Here is a 13896-nt window from a genome sequence, read left to right as displayed (position 1 = left end):
TGGAAAGAGCAGGGTGCCTTCTGGATGCCAAGTGCTGGGACTCACTGCCAGGAAGGACAAGCTCCAGAGCCAGGGAGACTAGTTTGAGTGTGAAAAGAAGGAAGAAACCAGCTGAATGGAATTGGGTGGGGAGGTGGCCTTGCAGTAGTTTACAAGGAGAAAATAGCTGTTTAATCATCAGTGGCAGACAGAGGCATGAACTACAAGGAACAAAAATCAAAGCGGAGTAAAGAGTTGGCATAAGTGCAACACTCCCACCACCTGCTCTCTGGCCGCCCACTCAGGTTGTCCATTTGTGTTCCGGGGTCCCCCATGTCAGATGATACATGATTGGAGCAGGATTTGAGCTATGTTTTAATAAAAGCAGGTGTGGTTTTGGCAAGGCATGGTGGTATATACCTGTAATCCCAGTGCTGGGGAGGTTGGGACAGGATAATTGTAGGTTTGAGGCCAGCCTCAGAAACTTAGACTGTCAGCAACCTAGCAGGGTTCAGTTTGAAAACAAAATATAGGAAAAGGGCTGGGGGTATAGGTCAGAAGTAGGATGCCTCTGGATTCAATCCTCAGTACCATAAAAAAAAAAAAATTTTTTTTAAAGAAAGTGTAGTCCCAGTCTTTACAACAGCACAGCGTAGCAGAGAGTGCATGAGCTTCCGAGTCATATGAGTTTCAGCTTGGGTCATTTTCCTCTCCTTGGAAACAGGATCACACCTGATTATATTGTGGTATTGAGGGAAACAAAATGAGAAAATGTGCATTGTAATTTTTGTCACTTTTATTGCCTATTGTCAACCAAATCAGACAAATTCACTCTTGGAGGAAGGGTTATGTTTTGTTTTTCTGTATCCAGAACATTATACAGCAACAGACACACAATAAGCATTTAATAAATGTTTGAATAAATGAGTGTCTTTTGTAAGTTTTGTGTCAGACTTGGGGATACCTCTGCCCCCCTATCCCTTGGCCTTAGGGTTTTCCTACCTGACATGAGGCAACTCACCAATCCTATCTTAGGGATAGGTCAGCCCCCTTCTCACAAGATTGAACCCCGTTGATCTGCCTTCATCAGAAGTGGTTTAAGTTTTGGCTTTTCTTTCTTTCTTTCTTTTTTCTTTTGGTGTGTTTGTATTTTGTATGGTGCTGAGGGTTAAACCAAAGAGTATTCTACCTCTGAGCTACTCTTCCTGCCCCATTTTATTTTTTGTTTTGAAATAGGATCTTACTAGGTTGCTGAGAGTCTCACTGTGACCTCCTGTTTCAGTGTCCAAAATATTGAGATTACAGGTGTGTGCCACTATGCCCAGCTTTAAAGCTTTTGCATTTTTAAAAAACTTTGAGCGTTGGGCTGGATGGGGACACAGGCTGGGCTTTTTAGTACCCAAAAAAAAACTTTTAGAACTTTGCATCTGAATAAATTGTGTATTTTATTTCAAATGCATTTATACCTGTGATATTTTAGCTTTAAACCCTCTCTTTGGATCCTTAAGGAAAAGAATGTCACTTCCACATTGCAGACTGTGAACCAGAAGTCTAAATGTGGTAACTGCTTAGTCCTGAGCTCACAGATGGAATAGGTCTCCAGCCAGAAAATATCCCAAGTTTCTAGACTCCAGACCCAGAAGCCTTCCTGGGACTGCATCACTTGGGGCAGGAAGAAGGTCCTGTTGGGTGGGGGGAGCTAAGGCAGCAAGTGAGCTATGGAGGATGCATTCCCTCAGCTGCCCAGTGGCTAGGCACACCTGTGAGAATATCCTGGGGAAGGAATAGGATAGAACTTTGTTCTCAGTCTTCACTCAGACTGGCAACCCTCCACTGATCACCTTGGAAATAAAGTAGTGTTTCACCTCTTGTACCACTTTGCCAATAGAGCCCTAGTATTAACTGAGCATCTTTGCAGTTGGCATTTAGAGCCATATAAGGAGCCCTCTACCTACATACTATGATAGTTCATTGTGGGAGGAAGAGTTTTCTTTGAGTAGACAGAGGTGGATTACCTGAGAAAAACTATGGCACTAGGATAATGTTTCTTTGGTGTTACTTTAATCTACATAAATGAGGTATGTATTCCATTAAGAAGCAGTATCTGGAAAGTAGGCTAGCTCTCAGTGGTTGAGGAAGTGCTAGATCGTTTAGCTTACTTACAGTTTGCTTTTTTACTTCCCCAGATCAGCCTGCTGAACTCAATTCATGAGAACTTCTCCCAGTAAGTACAGTCCATCCTTTGTTCTGAAAACATCCTGGTCACCTGCACTTTGTATTGGCCATGGTACCGTTGAGAAAGGTCCAGGCAGGGCTTGATGCTGAGTGCATGATTCTTAAACTTCCACCCTTTCTGCTAAGTGCAGATGTACTTCTGCTAAGTGCAAGCGTACAGTGTTCTTGAGTCCTACCAAAAGATAATGATGTGAATTTTAAGAACAAAAAGGAACAGCTTAGGGAAAAAGTTACTTTCAGATAAGATTTTTTTTCCTCCACAAATTGGATGGCAAATCCAACCTGCACCCATATCACAGTAACCCAGAAGCAGGTTTATGATGGGCTATGCCACCCGGTGCCCTGAAGCCCGGGGCTTGCTCCTTGGACAGCAGGCTTTCTTTTTCTCTAGCACACACCTCTACTGGCCCCTGGCAGGGGACCAGGAAAACAGTAAGACTGAGATCTTCCTGAATTACAGGCTTTAGATGTCAAGCTTGTTTTCTAATTAAAACAAAAATAATAAAAACCAAAACCATCACAATTCTCTGATTAAAATTCATATTCAGTTAGTGTTTGAAAGCCCTGTGACATATCTAAAAATGGTACCTCATCTTTTTTCCGGGTAATTGAGAGACCCTACAATTCGAGGGTCTGTGAAGAGTTAGGCTCCGTCAGCCCACCTTTTGGAAGAATTCTCAGTCCTGTGTGCTCTGATCCCCTGGCACCCTCACCTCAGCAGAGCTGGAGGTGAGGAGAAAGGTCTCAGCACAGCAGGGAATCCACTCAGGCTTCCCAGCTCTGGCCTTAGGAAAACTCAGAGCATGCCTCTCTATCTTGAGCAGAGTCTCCCAATCCTCAGTCTTAAAAAGCCATGCTGAATTTATTTCTTAAGTGGTACATGCCATAATTTAAGGTTAAAAAAGTATTTTTGTTATTTTAATTATATCTTTCTTTAAGAAAATATACATTAGCTTAAAAAGTTGTAGGGAGAGTGAGAAATAAAAGATGGATATTCAATTACTAGAACACAGTGAGTTTCCTGCCTTCCTGAGAGGTTTAAAATTCTAACTGCCTGGGATCTTGGGTCCACTGTGGATTCACTGTGCCTTGAAAAGGCCTGTGGCCTTTTAGGGCTTAGTCTGGGTACAGGGCTGACTCCTTGGTGCTTACACACACCCTTTCTCAGAGTCCTGTATGCTGGTCACACCTCTGCTGGCTTCTCTTTCAGAGCCATGGCCTCTCCTGCTGGCCGGGACCAGTTTTTACGTCAAATGGAACAGATTGTAGAAGGAATTAAGCAAAGTCGGATGAAGGTGAGTGGCTTCTTTTCTGTAGTGCAACACCATGGCGGTGGTGGTCCCTGTGTGTGCTTGTTCTGCATCCTGATGACACTCCGACCTCAACTGATTCTGCAGTAGGAAAGCCCTGCCCTGTGGGCTGAGGGTAGCTACTGAACACCTACTGTGCGCCACCACTGTGCTAACCCTCCAGGTGAATACTCTTCCCCATCGTACAGGTGAGGACTCTCACCTTCCCTAGCAGGCTGCCTCTCTTGTTCAGTCACTTCCCCATTGAATCATTGCTTCACTAGAGATTCACTTCTTAGGAGTCTTAAGAGTTTGAGACAATTTTTGTTTTCAAAAGACCTTTATGGGGTTAAAAAGGTTAAAAAAAAAAAACATTGATTTTAATTTCTGCTAAAGTGAGATGGAATTGAACTTTAAAAGTCAGAAGAGCAGAAATGAACTGAGAGGGTGTGGAAGCCCCAGGGCTTTGCAGAGAAGCATACAGCGCCCGTGCAGCGTGAGATGCCCTCCCTGTGGCCCTGCACATGGGCCTGCCTTTGCCACTGGGGAGATGAACCCGCTGCTCAGGCTGAGCAGACTCACTACTGTGGTTTCCCACCATGCTCCTAGGTGATCCTAACTAGTGCACGCAAGTGCCTCTTGCTTTTGCCCAGGTAAAAAGGTAATAGACTACAGTGATCCTCAGGCTCAGCAGTAAGTCTTCTGGGAACTCTGAACCTCTTTCAGGATCTTGGACAAAGTACTCCAGTGAGTGGTGCCAGTTAGTAAAACAATGAAGGAAGAAAGAATTGCCTATAGGTAAAAAAAAAAAAAAAAAAAAAAACAATTACAAAAGACAAACATTCAAGCTACCTGTAATCCTGTATCACAAGATGAGCTAGGGTCAAAGTTCTCCGTGCCTCATTCCCTATAGAGAATCATCATTAATCTCCCCTCTCATTACTTGAGTGAAATGATGTCATAGATCTGGGGGTGGGAGGAGGGAGTACTACTGGTGAGAAGCTTGACTTTTCCCACTGAGCAGCCACCAAGATGACAACACACATCAGCCCTTGTCCAGTGCACTCACCTGAGGCAGGTCGAGTGAGCGCGTCCCTTCTCGATCATCTGCTTGTGGGGTGAATAGAACCTGGCTGTCCAAAGCCCACGATGACATAGACCTTGATGTGTGGTGGATGGTTCCACCCTGCTGCTGCTTCCTCAGGAGCCACCCAGGCTCAAAGTAAAGAATAGCAGGAACTTACTGTGCTTTCCTCCTTCAACTTCTCTTCTGTTAGCTGGGTACTGCACTCATGGAAGAGGAAATGCACCCAGCCACCTCCTTCCCTCCAGTCTCTCCAGGCCTTAGGCTGGAGGCACCTCAGTGATGGCCTGTGGAGGAAGCTGCCTCTGTCTCTGCCTCCCCACTAGAGGGCCTGAGGGCCAAGGAAGCCAGGGAGGAGCAGGCTCTCAAGTCTGTGTCCTCAGCAGCTAACATAGCCCCTGACCCATTGGTGGGCACTCCGGACTATTTGCTGAATAAGTGGACTCTAATAGCAGTGCCCGAAGAGTTACAGATGGCTTTGAATACTGATTGGCACTGTGAGTGGAGTCAGTCTGTCGACTTGGCACAACAGCATTTATTTGAGTGGATGTGTTTTGTCAAGCAAATACAAAAATAAATACAGAAAATGAGATAGGGTTGGTGATGGAGGGGGATTCATAAAGTTAAACACACAGGCCTCTCTGTAGTGGTGCCATGACAGGTCTTGCTCACATCCATGTGGCAGGTGACTCTATCCTTCCAGAAGACAGAGTCTCCAGAACTGCAGGTGCAGGGTGTCATGTGATGATAGGCCAACACACACCAGAACAGGTGTTAATATTCCTTCTAGGGCTTCTGAGTAAAATCAAATTGGCAGGCATTTTGAACTTACACAGGGAAGTCTCTTGATCTCTGGAACACTGTAAGCAAGCGCTCAGCAGAAGCACTTCGGTTTCCTGACCTGGAGTGGAGAGGTGATGGCTGAGGGGTAGGAGTGGTTCCAGTGAGAAGAGGAAACCAGGGAGAGTGGAATGAAGCTCAGAGCTGGGAGTCGGCTCCTGATTCTGAGAGTAAGGGGACTCTTCCCACTGACCTCATGGCACTCGTTCTAGAACTTTAAACATTACAAAAACATCTGCCTTTATTGAGCTACTGTGAACCAAATGTTTTATCATTCATCTAACATGTTATTTCACATAATCCTCATGACAAGACCTGTAATCTAGGTGATACTGTTCTCATTCTACAGCTAAGGGACCTGTTAATCAGAAATGTTCAACAGTCTGTCCATGATCCACGGTAAATGTGGAGCTAAGATTTGAGCCTGGGCCTTTCTGGCTTAAGCTCCTTCCTTTTCTACACTGCCATACCACCCCCATACCCGGTCCTGGACAAATTCATAATGGAATTCAACTGCTTTCAATTTATTGCCTGTTATCACTAGGACAAAATTATTCATAGTCCAAGTTTTTGCTAATGTACTAAGAAGATAGGAGAGACCTAGTCTAGAGCTGCCTGCTGTGCTAGGTAGGCGGGAGGGACCTAGTTATGAGGTCCTACCTGGCCCCACAGGGAGAGTGGTGGCTTGGGGAAGCAGAGCCCAGGGAGCAGTGGGAGCTGGCGAGGCAATCAGCCTCTGGAGGGCAGAATCTCTGAACACAGGAGCAGACACAGGGTCAGGACAGGATCAGGGAAGGACATTAGTTACATTTCACCTTGGAAGTCACAGAGGTCCTTAGTATGGAGAGGGTGGAGAAAACTTTGTGTGCAGTGAAGTCAATTCATCTGTAGCTAGTACTTCCTAACTGTAGATCCTCTCCTCTGTCAAGGTCAGCATCAACAAAGCCAGGCCAAAGCTCTGCTCATGATTTCACTAAGCAAGCACCAGCTGTCTGCCATAACTCTTCCTGCCCTCACTTCCCGTCTGGCCAGTTCTCCAAGTGTATCTCCAGGAAGTAGCACATGTCACTTTCAGCTCTGCTCTGATGCCATGAGCTCCTCAGAGAGCCCCTGACCTTCCAGGCTGCAGAGACCATGCTCCCGCCCCCTCCACCAACCCTGTTTCATTCTCTCCAGGGTGCCAACCACTCCTGGGTGGTACTTGTGTCTGTTCAGTAGGTGCTTGCTTGGTGTCAGTCTCATACAGTTGAGAGCAGGCACCTCGCCTTGTTTGCTACATCATTTAGGTTCCTTGTAGGTGTCCAGCCAGTATTTATTGAATGAATAATCTTTTAGGTAACTTAGAAAAATCTTTTTAAATCAAAATCTAGCATCTGTATGAGATTAAAGTCCTGGAAACAACTTGTAGTCTACAAGTAGAATGACAAGAAAGTTAGCAGTGATCAGAAATATGTGGTTTTTAAAGTTATTACTATAGAAAGTTTATAACATAAAAAAGTCACATTAAGTAAAATGAAGATACATAACTTTATTATACAATACACAGTTATTTAAATAGGGTTTTCTCAGCCTCAGCACATTAATATTCTGGGCCAGATAACTCTCCACTGTGGGGCTGCCCTGTGCATTGTAGGATATTGAGCAGCTTCCCTGGCTCCGCATAGTGATGCCGTAGCGCCCCCAACTCACAGCTGTGACTATCAGAACTGCCTCCTGACTTCATTCATCAAGTTCTCCCCAGTGAGAATCACCAACCTGTTCATTGTGGTGGTGTTTATAATGACATAAAAAATGTAATTAGTTAATTTCACGGATAAAAGAACTACTGAATATTAAATTGTAGTGCCTTTTTGTTATATAATACATATAACTAGGCCGGGCGTGGTGGCGCACATTTGTAATCCCCGCGCTTGGGAGGCGGAGACAGGAGGATCGCGCAGGTTCGAAGCCAGCCGCGCTGGCTTAAGAGACCCTGTTTAAAAAAAAAAAAAAAAAATAGGTCTGGGAGTGTAGCCCGGAGGTAGAAGGGCTTCCAGGAACCCCAGTACCACCAAAAAAAAAAAGAAAAGAAAAGAAAAAATACATATAACTAAGCCAACCTCAGAAAGTATGTACAGAAGAAAGTACTGGAGGGAAATCCATGAACAGGATGATAATGGCTGCCTTTTGGATGTTGCCAGCCTTTGTCACATGCTTCTTCATTGTGCACCATTTACCAAAATGTTTTCAACAGATGGAAAAAAAGAAGCAAGAAAATAAAATGCGAAGAGACCAGTTGAATGACCAGTACTTAGAACTACTGGAAAAGCAGAGGCTATACTTCAAAACTGTAAAAGACTTCAAAGAGGTAAGAGGAAGGCTGGGCAGTGTGTGCCAAGCCTAAGTTAAAATTTACGTTTATCTCAAGATGAGCTTTAAAAACTGAAGCACCATGTTTTATCATCGTCTTGTGTGTCCTCGGAAATGACAAGTCCGTGGTGTGACCTGATATATGGCGTCCCAGTGGTGGAAGATTGCCTTGTTCTCTGGCCAGGCTTGAGGTGCTAATTAGATGTTCTGAGAAACAGCGCTTCTTTAGTTTCATTTTCTTTATTTTCTCTTCTTCTTCTTCTTCTTCTTCTTCTTCTTCTTCTTCTTCTTCTTCTTCTTCTTCTTCTTCTTCTTCTCCTCCTCCTCCTCCTCCTCCTCCTCCTCCTCCTCCTCCTCCTCCTTCTCCTTCTTCTCCTCCTCCTCCTCCTCCTCCTCCTCCTCCTCCTCCTCCTCCTCCTCCTCCTCCTCCTTCTTCTTCTTCTTCTTTTTGCTTTTTGGTGGTACTGGGGTTCCTAGAAGCCCTTCTACCTCTGGCTACACTCCCACGGGGTACACTCCCAGTCCTATTTTTATACTTTTTTCTGTGGAAACAGAGTCTCTTAAGCCAGCGTGGCTGGCTTCGAACCTGCGCGATCCTCCTGTTTCTGCCTCCCAGGCGCGGGGATTACAAGCGTACATCACCACGCCCAGCTTTATTTTATTTTCACATTGAGAAAAGTGCCTTCAACTCAAATAAAATGACTCCATAAGCGCACATCAAGGTCCACATGGAAACTATTAGGGATTCACATACAGAGTCTCCTCTCCGTCCAGTGTTAGGCTGAGAGGGACCTTGAGAATCTGTGGGGGGAGAGATTCGGCTTTGAAGTGTGGCAGGCTTGGGTGTGGATCCTGCCTTTGCCATTTAGCAGGAGCACAGTTTGGCAGCGGCCTGCTCCTTCCAGGCCTCAACCTCTTCCTCGTGGGTCAGGAGAGAGAACATCCAGGGCTCTGTCTGCCCCCTGCTGACACCAACACTCAGCTCACTTTTGTTTGTCCCAGATTTTTTCCTTCTGTATTTGGACAGTTACTCTGTACTATTCTAAAAAGAAGTGTTTGCCTTTTTCTTAAGAGATTTTCAAAAAAAAGAAAACTATATTTTGTTGTATTCCAGGGTCTCTCAGTAGTTTTATTTTCAGAAATTCCTTTCTCCTTTCTAACCTGAATCTGTGGTTCTGGTGAATTCAGAGACTACTGAAAATACAGAATAGTTATAGGTAGGTTTTATTCTGGTATTTGGTGTAATAAGAAATATAATCTTTCATACTTCTTTATTTTTAAGACTTTTATACTTTTCTTCCTCATCTCTTCTCTTACTTTTCCTTCCTTTTTTTGCAATTTAACTTTTTTTCATTTTGATCTTCATAACCTATACATTTTTGGATCCAGCAAAAAGTAGACACTTTTTGCTGAAAAAAATTATTAGATTGAAAAGATTACTTATACTGTTTACCCAACAAATTCCTAGATTTAAAAGGTGGGGAGGCTTGGGAGACAGGTGAGGAGAGGGGCAGGCAGCAGTGGTACAAAAAAAAATTACTCAGAAATGATTAAAGGTAAAAATGACAAATCATCTTAAAGACTGCATCTATTAAAAGAAATTATTTAACTTTTGAGAACCACATCCCATCAACATTTCAAAATCCTTCATCCTTTTAACTGTTCTCCTGGTTCCTGCTGTGCCCCTGGGCATAAACCAGGAGCACAGCAGAAACATACCTGGTCCCTGACCTCAGGGAGCTCACATTAGGAGACAGATAAGAAGGAAAGAAACAGAGACCCTACCGAACAAGTAAAAACAATTGTAAATTTTGTCTTTTGAGGGCATCAGCTAGAGGGCGGTCTGGAAAGGTCCCTGTGGTCTGAGCAGGAAGCGCCATGGGAGGAGCAAGAGTCAGCGAGGAAGCAGCACTTTGAAGGCCCCGAGGCCTGAGGAGGAGCAAGGGCTGCCCTCTGGGACTTGTCTGGCAGAGGCTGAGCTGAAGTTTCAGGAGGGCCAGTTGAGTACACAGGAAATGAACCACCCTGCTGCTCCCCAGGAACACTTTCTTTCCTTTAATTCAAAAAGCTCACAAAGAAAGAAGGCCCAGAGGAAGAGAATTGCATTTCAAATATTGCTTGGACACACCTGTGCTGCTTTTGACGGTATAGAAACAAAAAGAAAGTATAGGCTGACAGGGTCAAGGTGAATAAAACAAAATGGAAAAGCTTATTTTTGCAGTACAGGCTCCTTTCAAGGTACTAAGCTTCAGAATTCCTGTGGTCCCAGTTACACAGACACAGTAACTTGCCTCACATACACAGACCCCAGGATCAGATGTTTGCCTGCATTCCTTCCAAGTCCAGCAAGGAGGGTGAATATAATAAGTCCTTACTTGTGTCATTTCAATATATTTTACCTTAAACTAGCATGCCCCCTTTCTTGTGTTAAAATCACTTTTCTCTTATAAAATAATGGAGATTGTCGTCTTTTTCTCTTTTTGAGATTTTACTTAGCAAAAATATAAAATTGGCAGTCATGTCAGCATTCCAAAGTCTTCAACTTTTTTCCGCAAGTTTCCGTGAGATCATTTGGGCCCACCACAGGTATTGAGGAAAAGGAGGTGGCGATGGTGGTCTGTGGTTACTCTCAGTTTCAACCCTTCCCCTCTGCACACTTGTGGCCTTCTGCTCCTGCGCTCTGAACTCTCACACCATCCTTGTCCTTAGCATTTATTTGTCCTTAGCATTTATGCTGGGCAATGATTATTCTTCATGCAAAGCATAATACTGTTGTCCAGAGCAAGTCTTTTGCCACTGTAGCAGTTACCGTTTGTGTTGGCCACTTCTTGTTACCGAAGCTTTAAGTTTATTCTTGTTGTCACATAATGGGTCAGGGTCATAAATGAAATTTAGTTTATTTGGAGGTAGTTGGAAAGAAGTGCAGAGAGCTTCTGCTTCTCTTTCAACCAGTGTCCATATTTACTGAGGGTTTAAACAAAGCATTTCTTAAAATGACTAAACAGCAAGGAGGTCACAGGTTAAGCTTAGAGAAAAGCAGTCACAAGTTAAATTTAGGGAGAAGCAGTCTCAGTTTAACCAAGGGAATGACAGCAAGGCAGTCAGAGGATAAGTTCAGGGAAGGAAAGGGTAAACATTCCTACCACAACTGCTTATCATCCCATCCAGTCCTTGGAAGTTTGTCTGCATGCCCACAATTTACACTTAGCTAGGTATGACTAAGTTAAGCTGGTCCAAGATGGATACCTCAGCATGTGGGGCAAGAAGGCCTGCAACCACCTTCACTGAGATCGGTTTACACTGAGCATCAGTTATTCCCTTGGGCACTGTTTAGGCACCAAATCATGCCCTTGTCATGACACCAGCCACCTCTAATAACAATACCTTTTGATTAGAGACAAGTGTGTTTTCACTAAAATCCAATCAAATTGTTCATAGGAGTTTATCAATTACAAATCTGCCAGAAAACAGCACATACTCTGTAATCAACTAAATCACAGTATTGTATTGATTATATCACTAATCTACAGTTTATCAAAAGGCTATGAAACTAAGATTTAAATTCTAACAGCACTGATGAATACAAACCGTACATTTTGAAGATGGCTTTGGGGATGTGATTTTGAGTAAACCAACCTCTCACTGCTTAAACTGTTCCTGGTACATAATGGGCTGGATATAGTCTTCAGCAGGAAGGGGACAGGTGATGAGACAGTTTCCTTTTTCTTCTAGAAGGAAATACCTACAGGGCCCTTTGTATTGTTTTGGAGAGACAGCCGTATCATTCTGTAGTCTCCCAGAAGGCTTCAGGTAGAATGTATGAAATCTAATCAGCGCTCAACACACAGCATGGGATATCTTTGCTGCAAAATTCAAATATTGCCTGTCGTGCTGTGATCCACAGTATTACCCATGGTGACAGAATTGTTTTCATGCTGCCAAGTTTGGCTTTTTTTTTTTTTCACTTAGAAGAGGTAGGATGACAATTGAAATTTGTTTATTGTTTATATGTCTATTATGGAAGTCTTTAAAAATACACAGAACTTTAGAGCACAGTACAAAAATATAATAGTATATGTGCTTCTTCTTGTTCTTTTTCGCTATGCCCCAGCCCTATTTTATTTTATTTTGAAACAGGGCCTCACTAAGTAGCAGAATATGGCTGCAAACCTGTGATCTGCCTGTCTCAGCCTCCCAAGTACTGGGATTACAAACATGTGCCACCATGCCTGGCTAAACTAGAGCTTTTTTCCCCCTCTAACAGATCTCAAAAATTCACTTTCAAAAGGAAAGTTTTCTTAGATTTTTTAATAGAACAAATGGAACTCAATATTACATTACTTCTCTTCCCATTCTTGGAAAGCATTAATTGCCTTCCCCTCCAGAACTTGTGCTCAGAAAGCATCAGAAGAGCACCTTGCTTCTAGCAGTCCAATAGGAGAACCATGATGACCTCTGGCCCAAAAGCCCAGATATTCCCCAGATCTCCAAGCAGAAGATAAGTTCAAGCTGTACAGATAAACTAGCACTCAGCTCAGGCAAACCAAGAGGACTGGCAGCCCTTGAGCCTAGCCCAGTGAGAGGAGGAGATTGACTTTGAGGATCTTGAATATAGAGAGTTTAGGGGCAGACGAAAGTTTCTCCCTCATAACAAGTGGGACTCCAGAGAAGCATGGCCACTGGAGGCCTACCCACTGATACCTGCGATCTCTACCACAGGTTCCTTGTCTCCCAGCCCAGAATGAGGGTGCAGAAGGTTTGCTAGCTGATGGCAGTGCCTTGATCTGTCAAGGCCACTCGGAACAAGGGGACAGGAAGGGCAACCATGGGAAGTTTTTAAACATATCCCCAAAAGGACATACAAAGTAATGCAGAGGTCTGGACTTTGATACATTGGATTCCACCAAGAGGGAACAGGGCCAGTACCCTCCCTCCACAATATTCCTCAGCAAGTGCAGCCACAGATTTCATACAGCTCATTTTTAAGAGGGGATACCTCTTAATGAATAGTTCTCATCTTATTTTCTATAAAGTTCCTTCTTAAAATTATGATTACTCCTGGCCTTCAATGTTCTTAGAATGAAAGCTTCTCAATGTGTTTTGCGTACTACATATGCCAGGGCTTTCTTTATCATTTCTTAGGGTGCAACTGTCTCCAAGGCCCCTCCTGCTTCTCACCATAGAAAGCCCAGGCCAGCAGCTACTTGTCTGCTTTCTGTTCTGTCCCCTTGATTCTAGAAACCTCGTGAAGTCTTTTAGAGTGTCAATGCCTAATCCTCCCATCTTGTCTTGAGTCTGACAGAAAATGAGTAATGTTATAACTGTCTTGGCATAAAAGATCAACACGCCACCACTAGGTTTCACCATGCTGTTGGTCGTGTACTAAGAAACTAGTTGCATAGGAGGTGTCTTCTGTGGAACTGGGGGGAAGGACAGTGAGACTGGGCTCCACATGGTGCTCATATAGTCACCACCTCTCTACATTCTCTCTGTTTCTCCTTCAGGAGGGCCGCAAGAACGAGTTGCTGTTGTCCAAGTTGAGAGCCAAGGCCTCCTGAACATTCCAGCCATTTTTTAACACTGTATGTGAACTACAAGATCATGCAATGGTTCTGAAAGTGACAGTAGAGAGATGCAGGTGTATTAATTTCAAACTGCTTGAATGTTTTCTTTCTCCTATTTGCTTCCATTTCATCTCTGTTGGCTGCTGTTGGTGGAATCCGTGTGAGCACTGTGGCTTGGGTAGCATCCATCAGCCTGTGAAGATATGTGGGCAGTACTGTTCGCTCTGTTCATTCAAGGCTTTTTTCTACAGTAACATTACACTTAAGGCATCTATATTTGTCTGGACTCTGACTAAAGAAGAATTCTCTTGTTCAGCAAGTATGAATTGAGCAACCACTGAGGGAGATCCAAGAAAATATTTTTAAAAAGTCCTGCCCCACCCCCAGCAAGTGGTCCAGGGAGCAGATATAGCCCACAGGACCACAGAACTTGGCCATTCGAGGTTTTTTTCAGCAAACAAACAGGTGTTGGGTAAATGACCAGCCTGTGTGCATATTGGTCATTTGGGCCTTTCACCTGACATGAAGCCTTCTTTTCCTGGCTTCTCAAGATGCC

The 13896-nt window shown here is 43.9% G+C and overlaps 1 protein-coding gene across 1 annotated transcript in view; it reads left to right on the top strand.

Annotated features, from left to right (window-relative positions):
- The window catches only part of CCDC93 (CCC complex scaffolding subunit CCDC93), a gene marked incomplete at both ends in the record, with an annotated part of 85353 nt that extends 72019 nt beyond the window's left edge, over positions 1-13334 (top strand). Inside the window, 4 exons of the mRNA XM_080688793.1 lie at positions 2166-2203; positions 3425-3509; positions 7661-7774; positions 13281-13334. Of these exons, the coding sequence (XP_080544919.1) occupies positions 2166-2203; positions 3425-3509; positions 7661-7774; positions 13281-13334 (291 nt within the window). The remainder of the gene's footprint in view (positions 1-2165; positions 2204-3424; positions 3510-7660; positions 7775-13280) is intronic.
- Between the last annotated feature and the right edge of the window lie 562 nt (positions 13335-13896).

Source organism: Muscardinus avellanarius, assembly GCF_963383645.1.
Source record: "Muscardinus avellanarius genome assembly, chromosome: 2".
NCBI classification, from domain to species: domain Eukaryota; kingdom Metazoa; phylum Chordata; class Mammalia; order Rodentia; family Gliridae; genus Muscardinus; species Muscardinus avellanarius.
The sequence above is the reverse complement of the archived record's forward strand: the minus strand, read 5'-3'. Positions and strand labels throughout refer to the sequence as shown.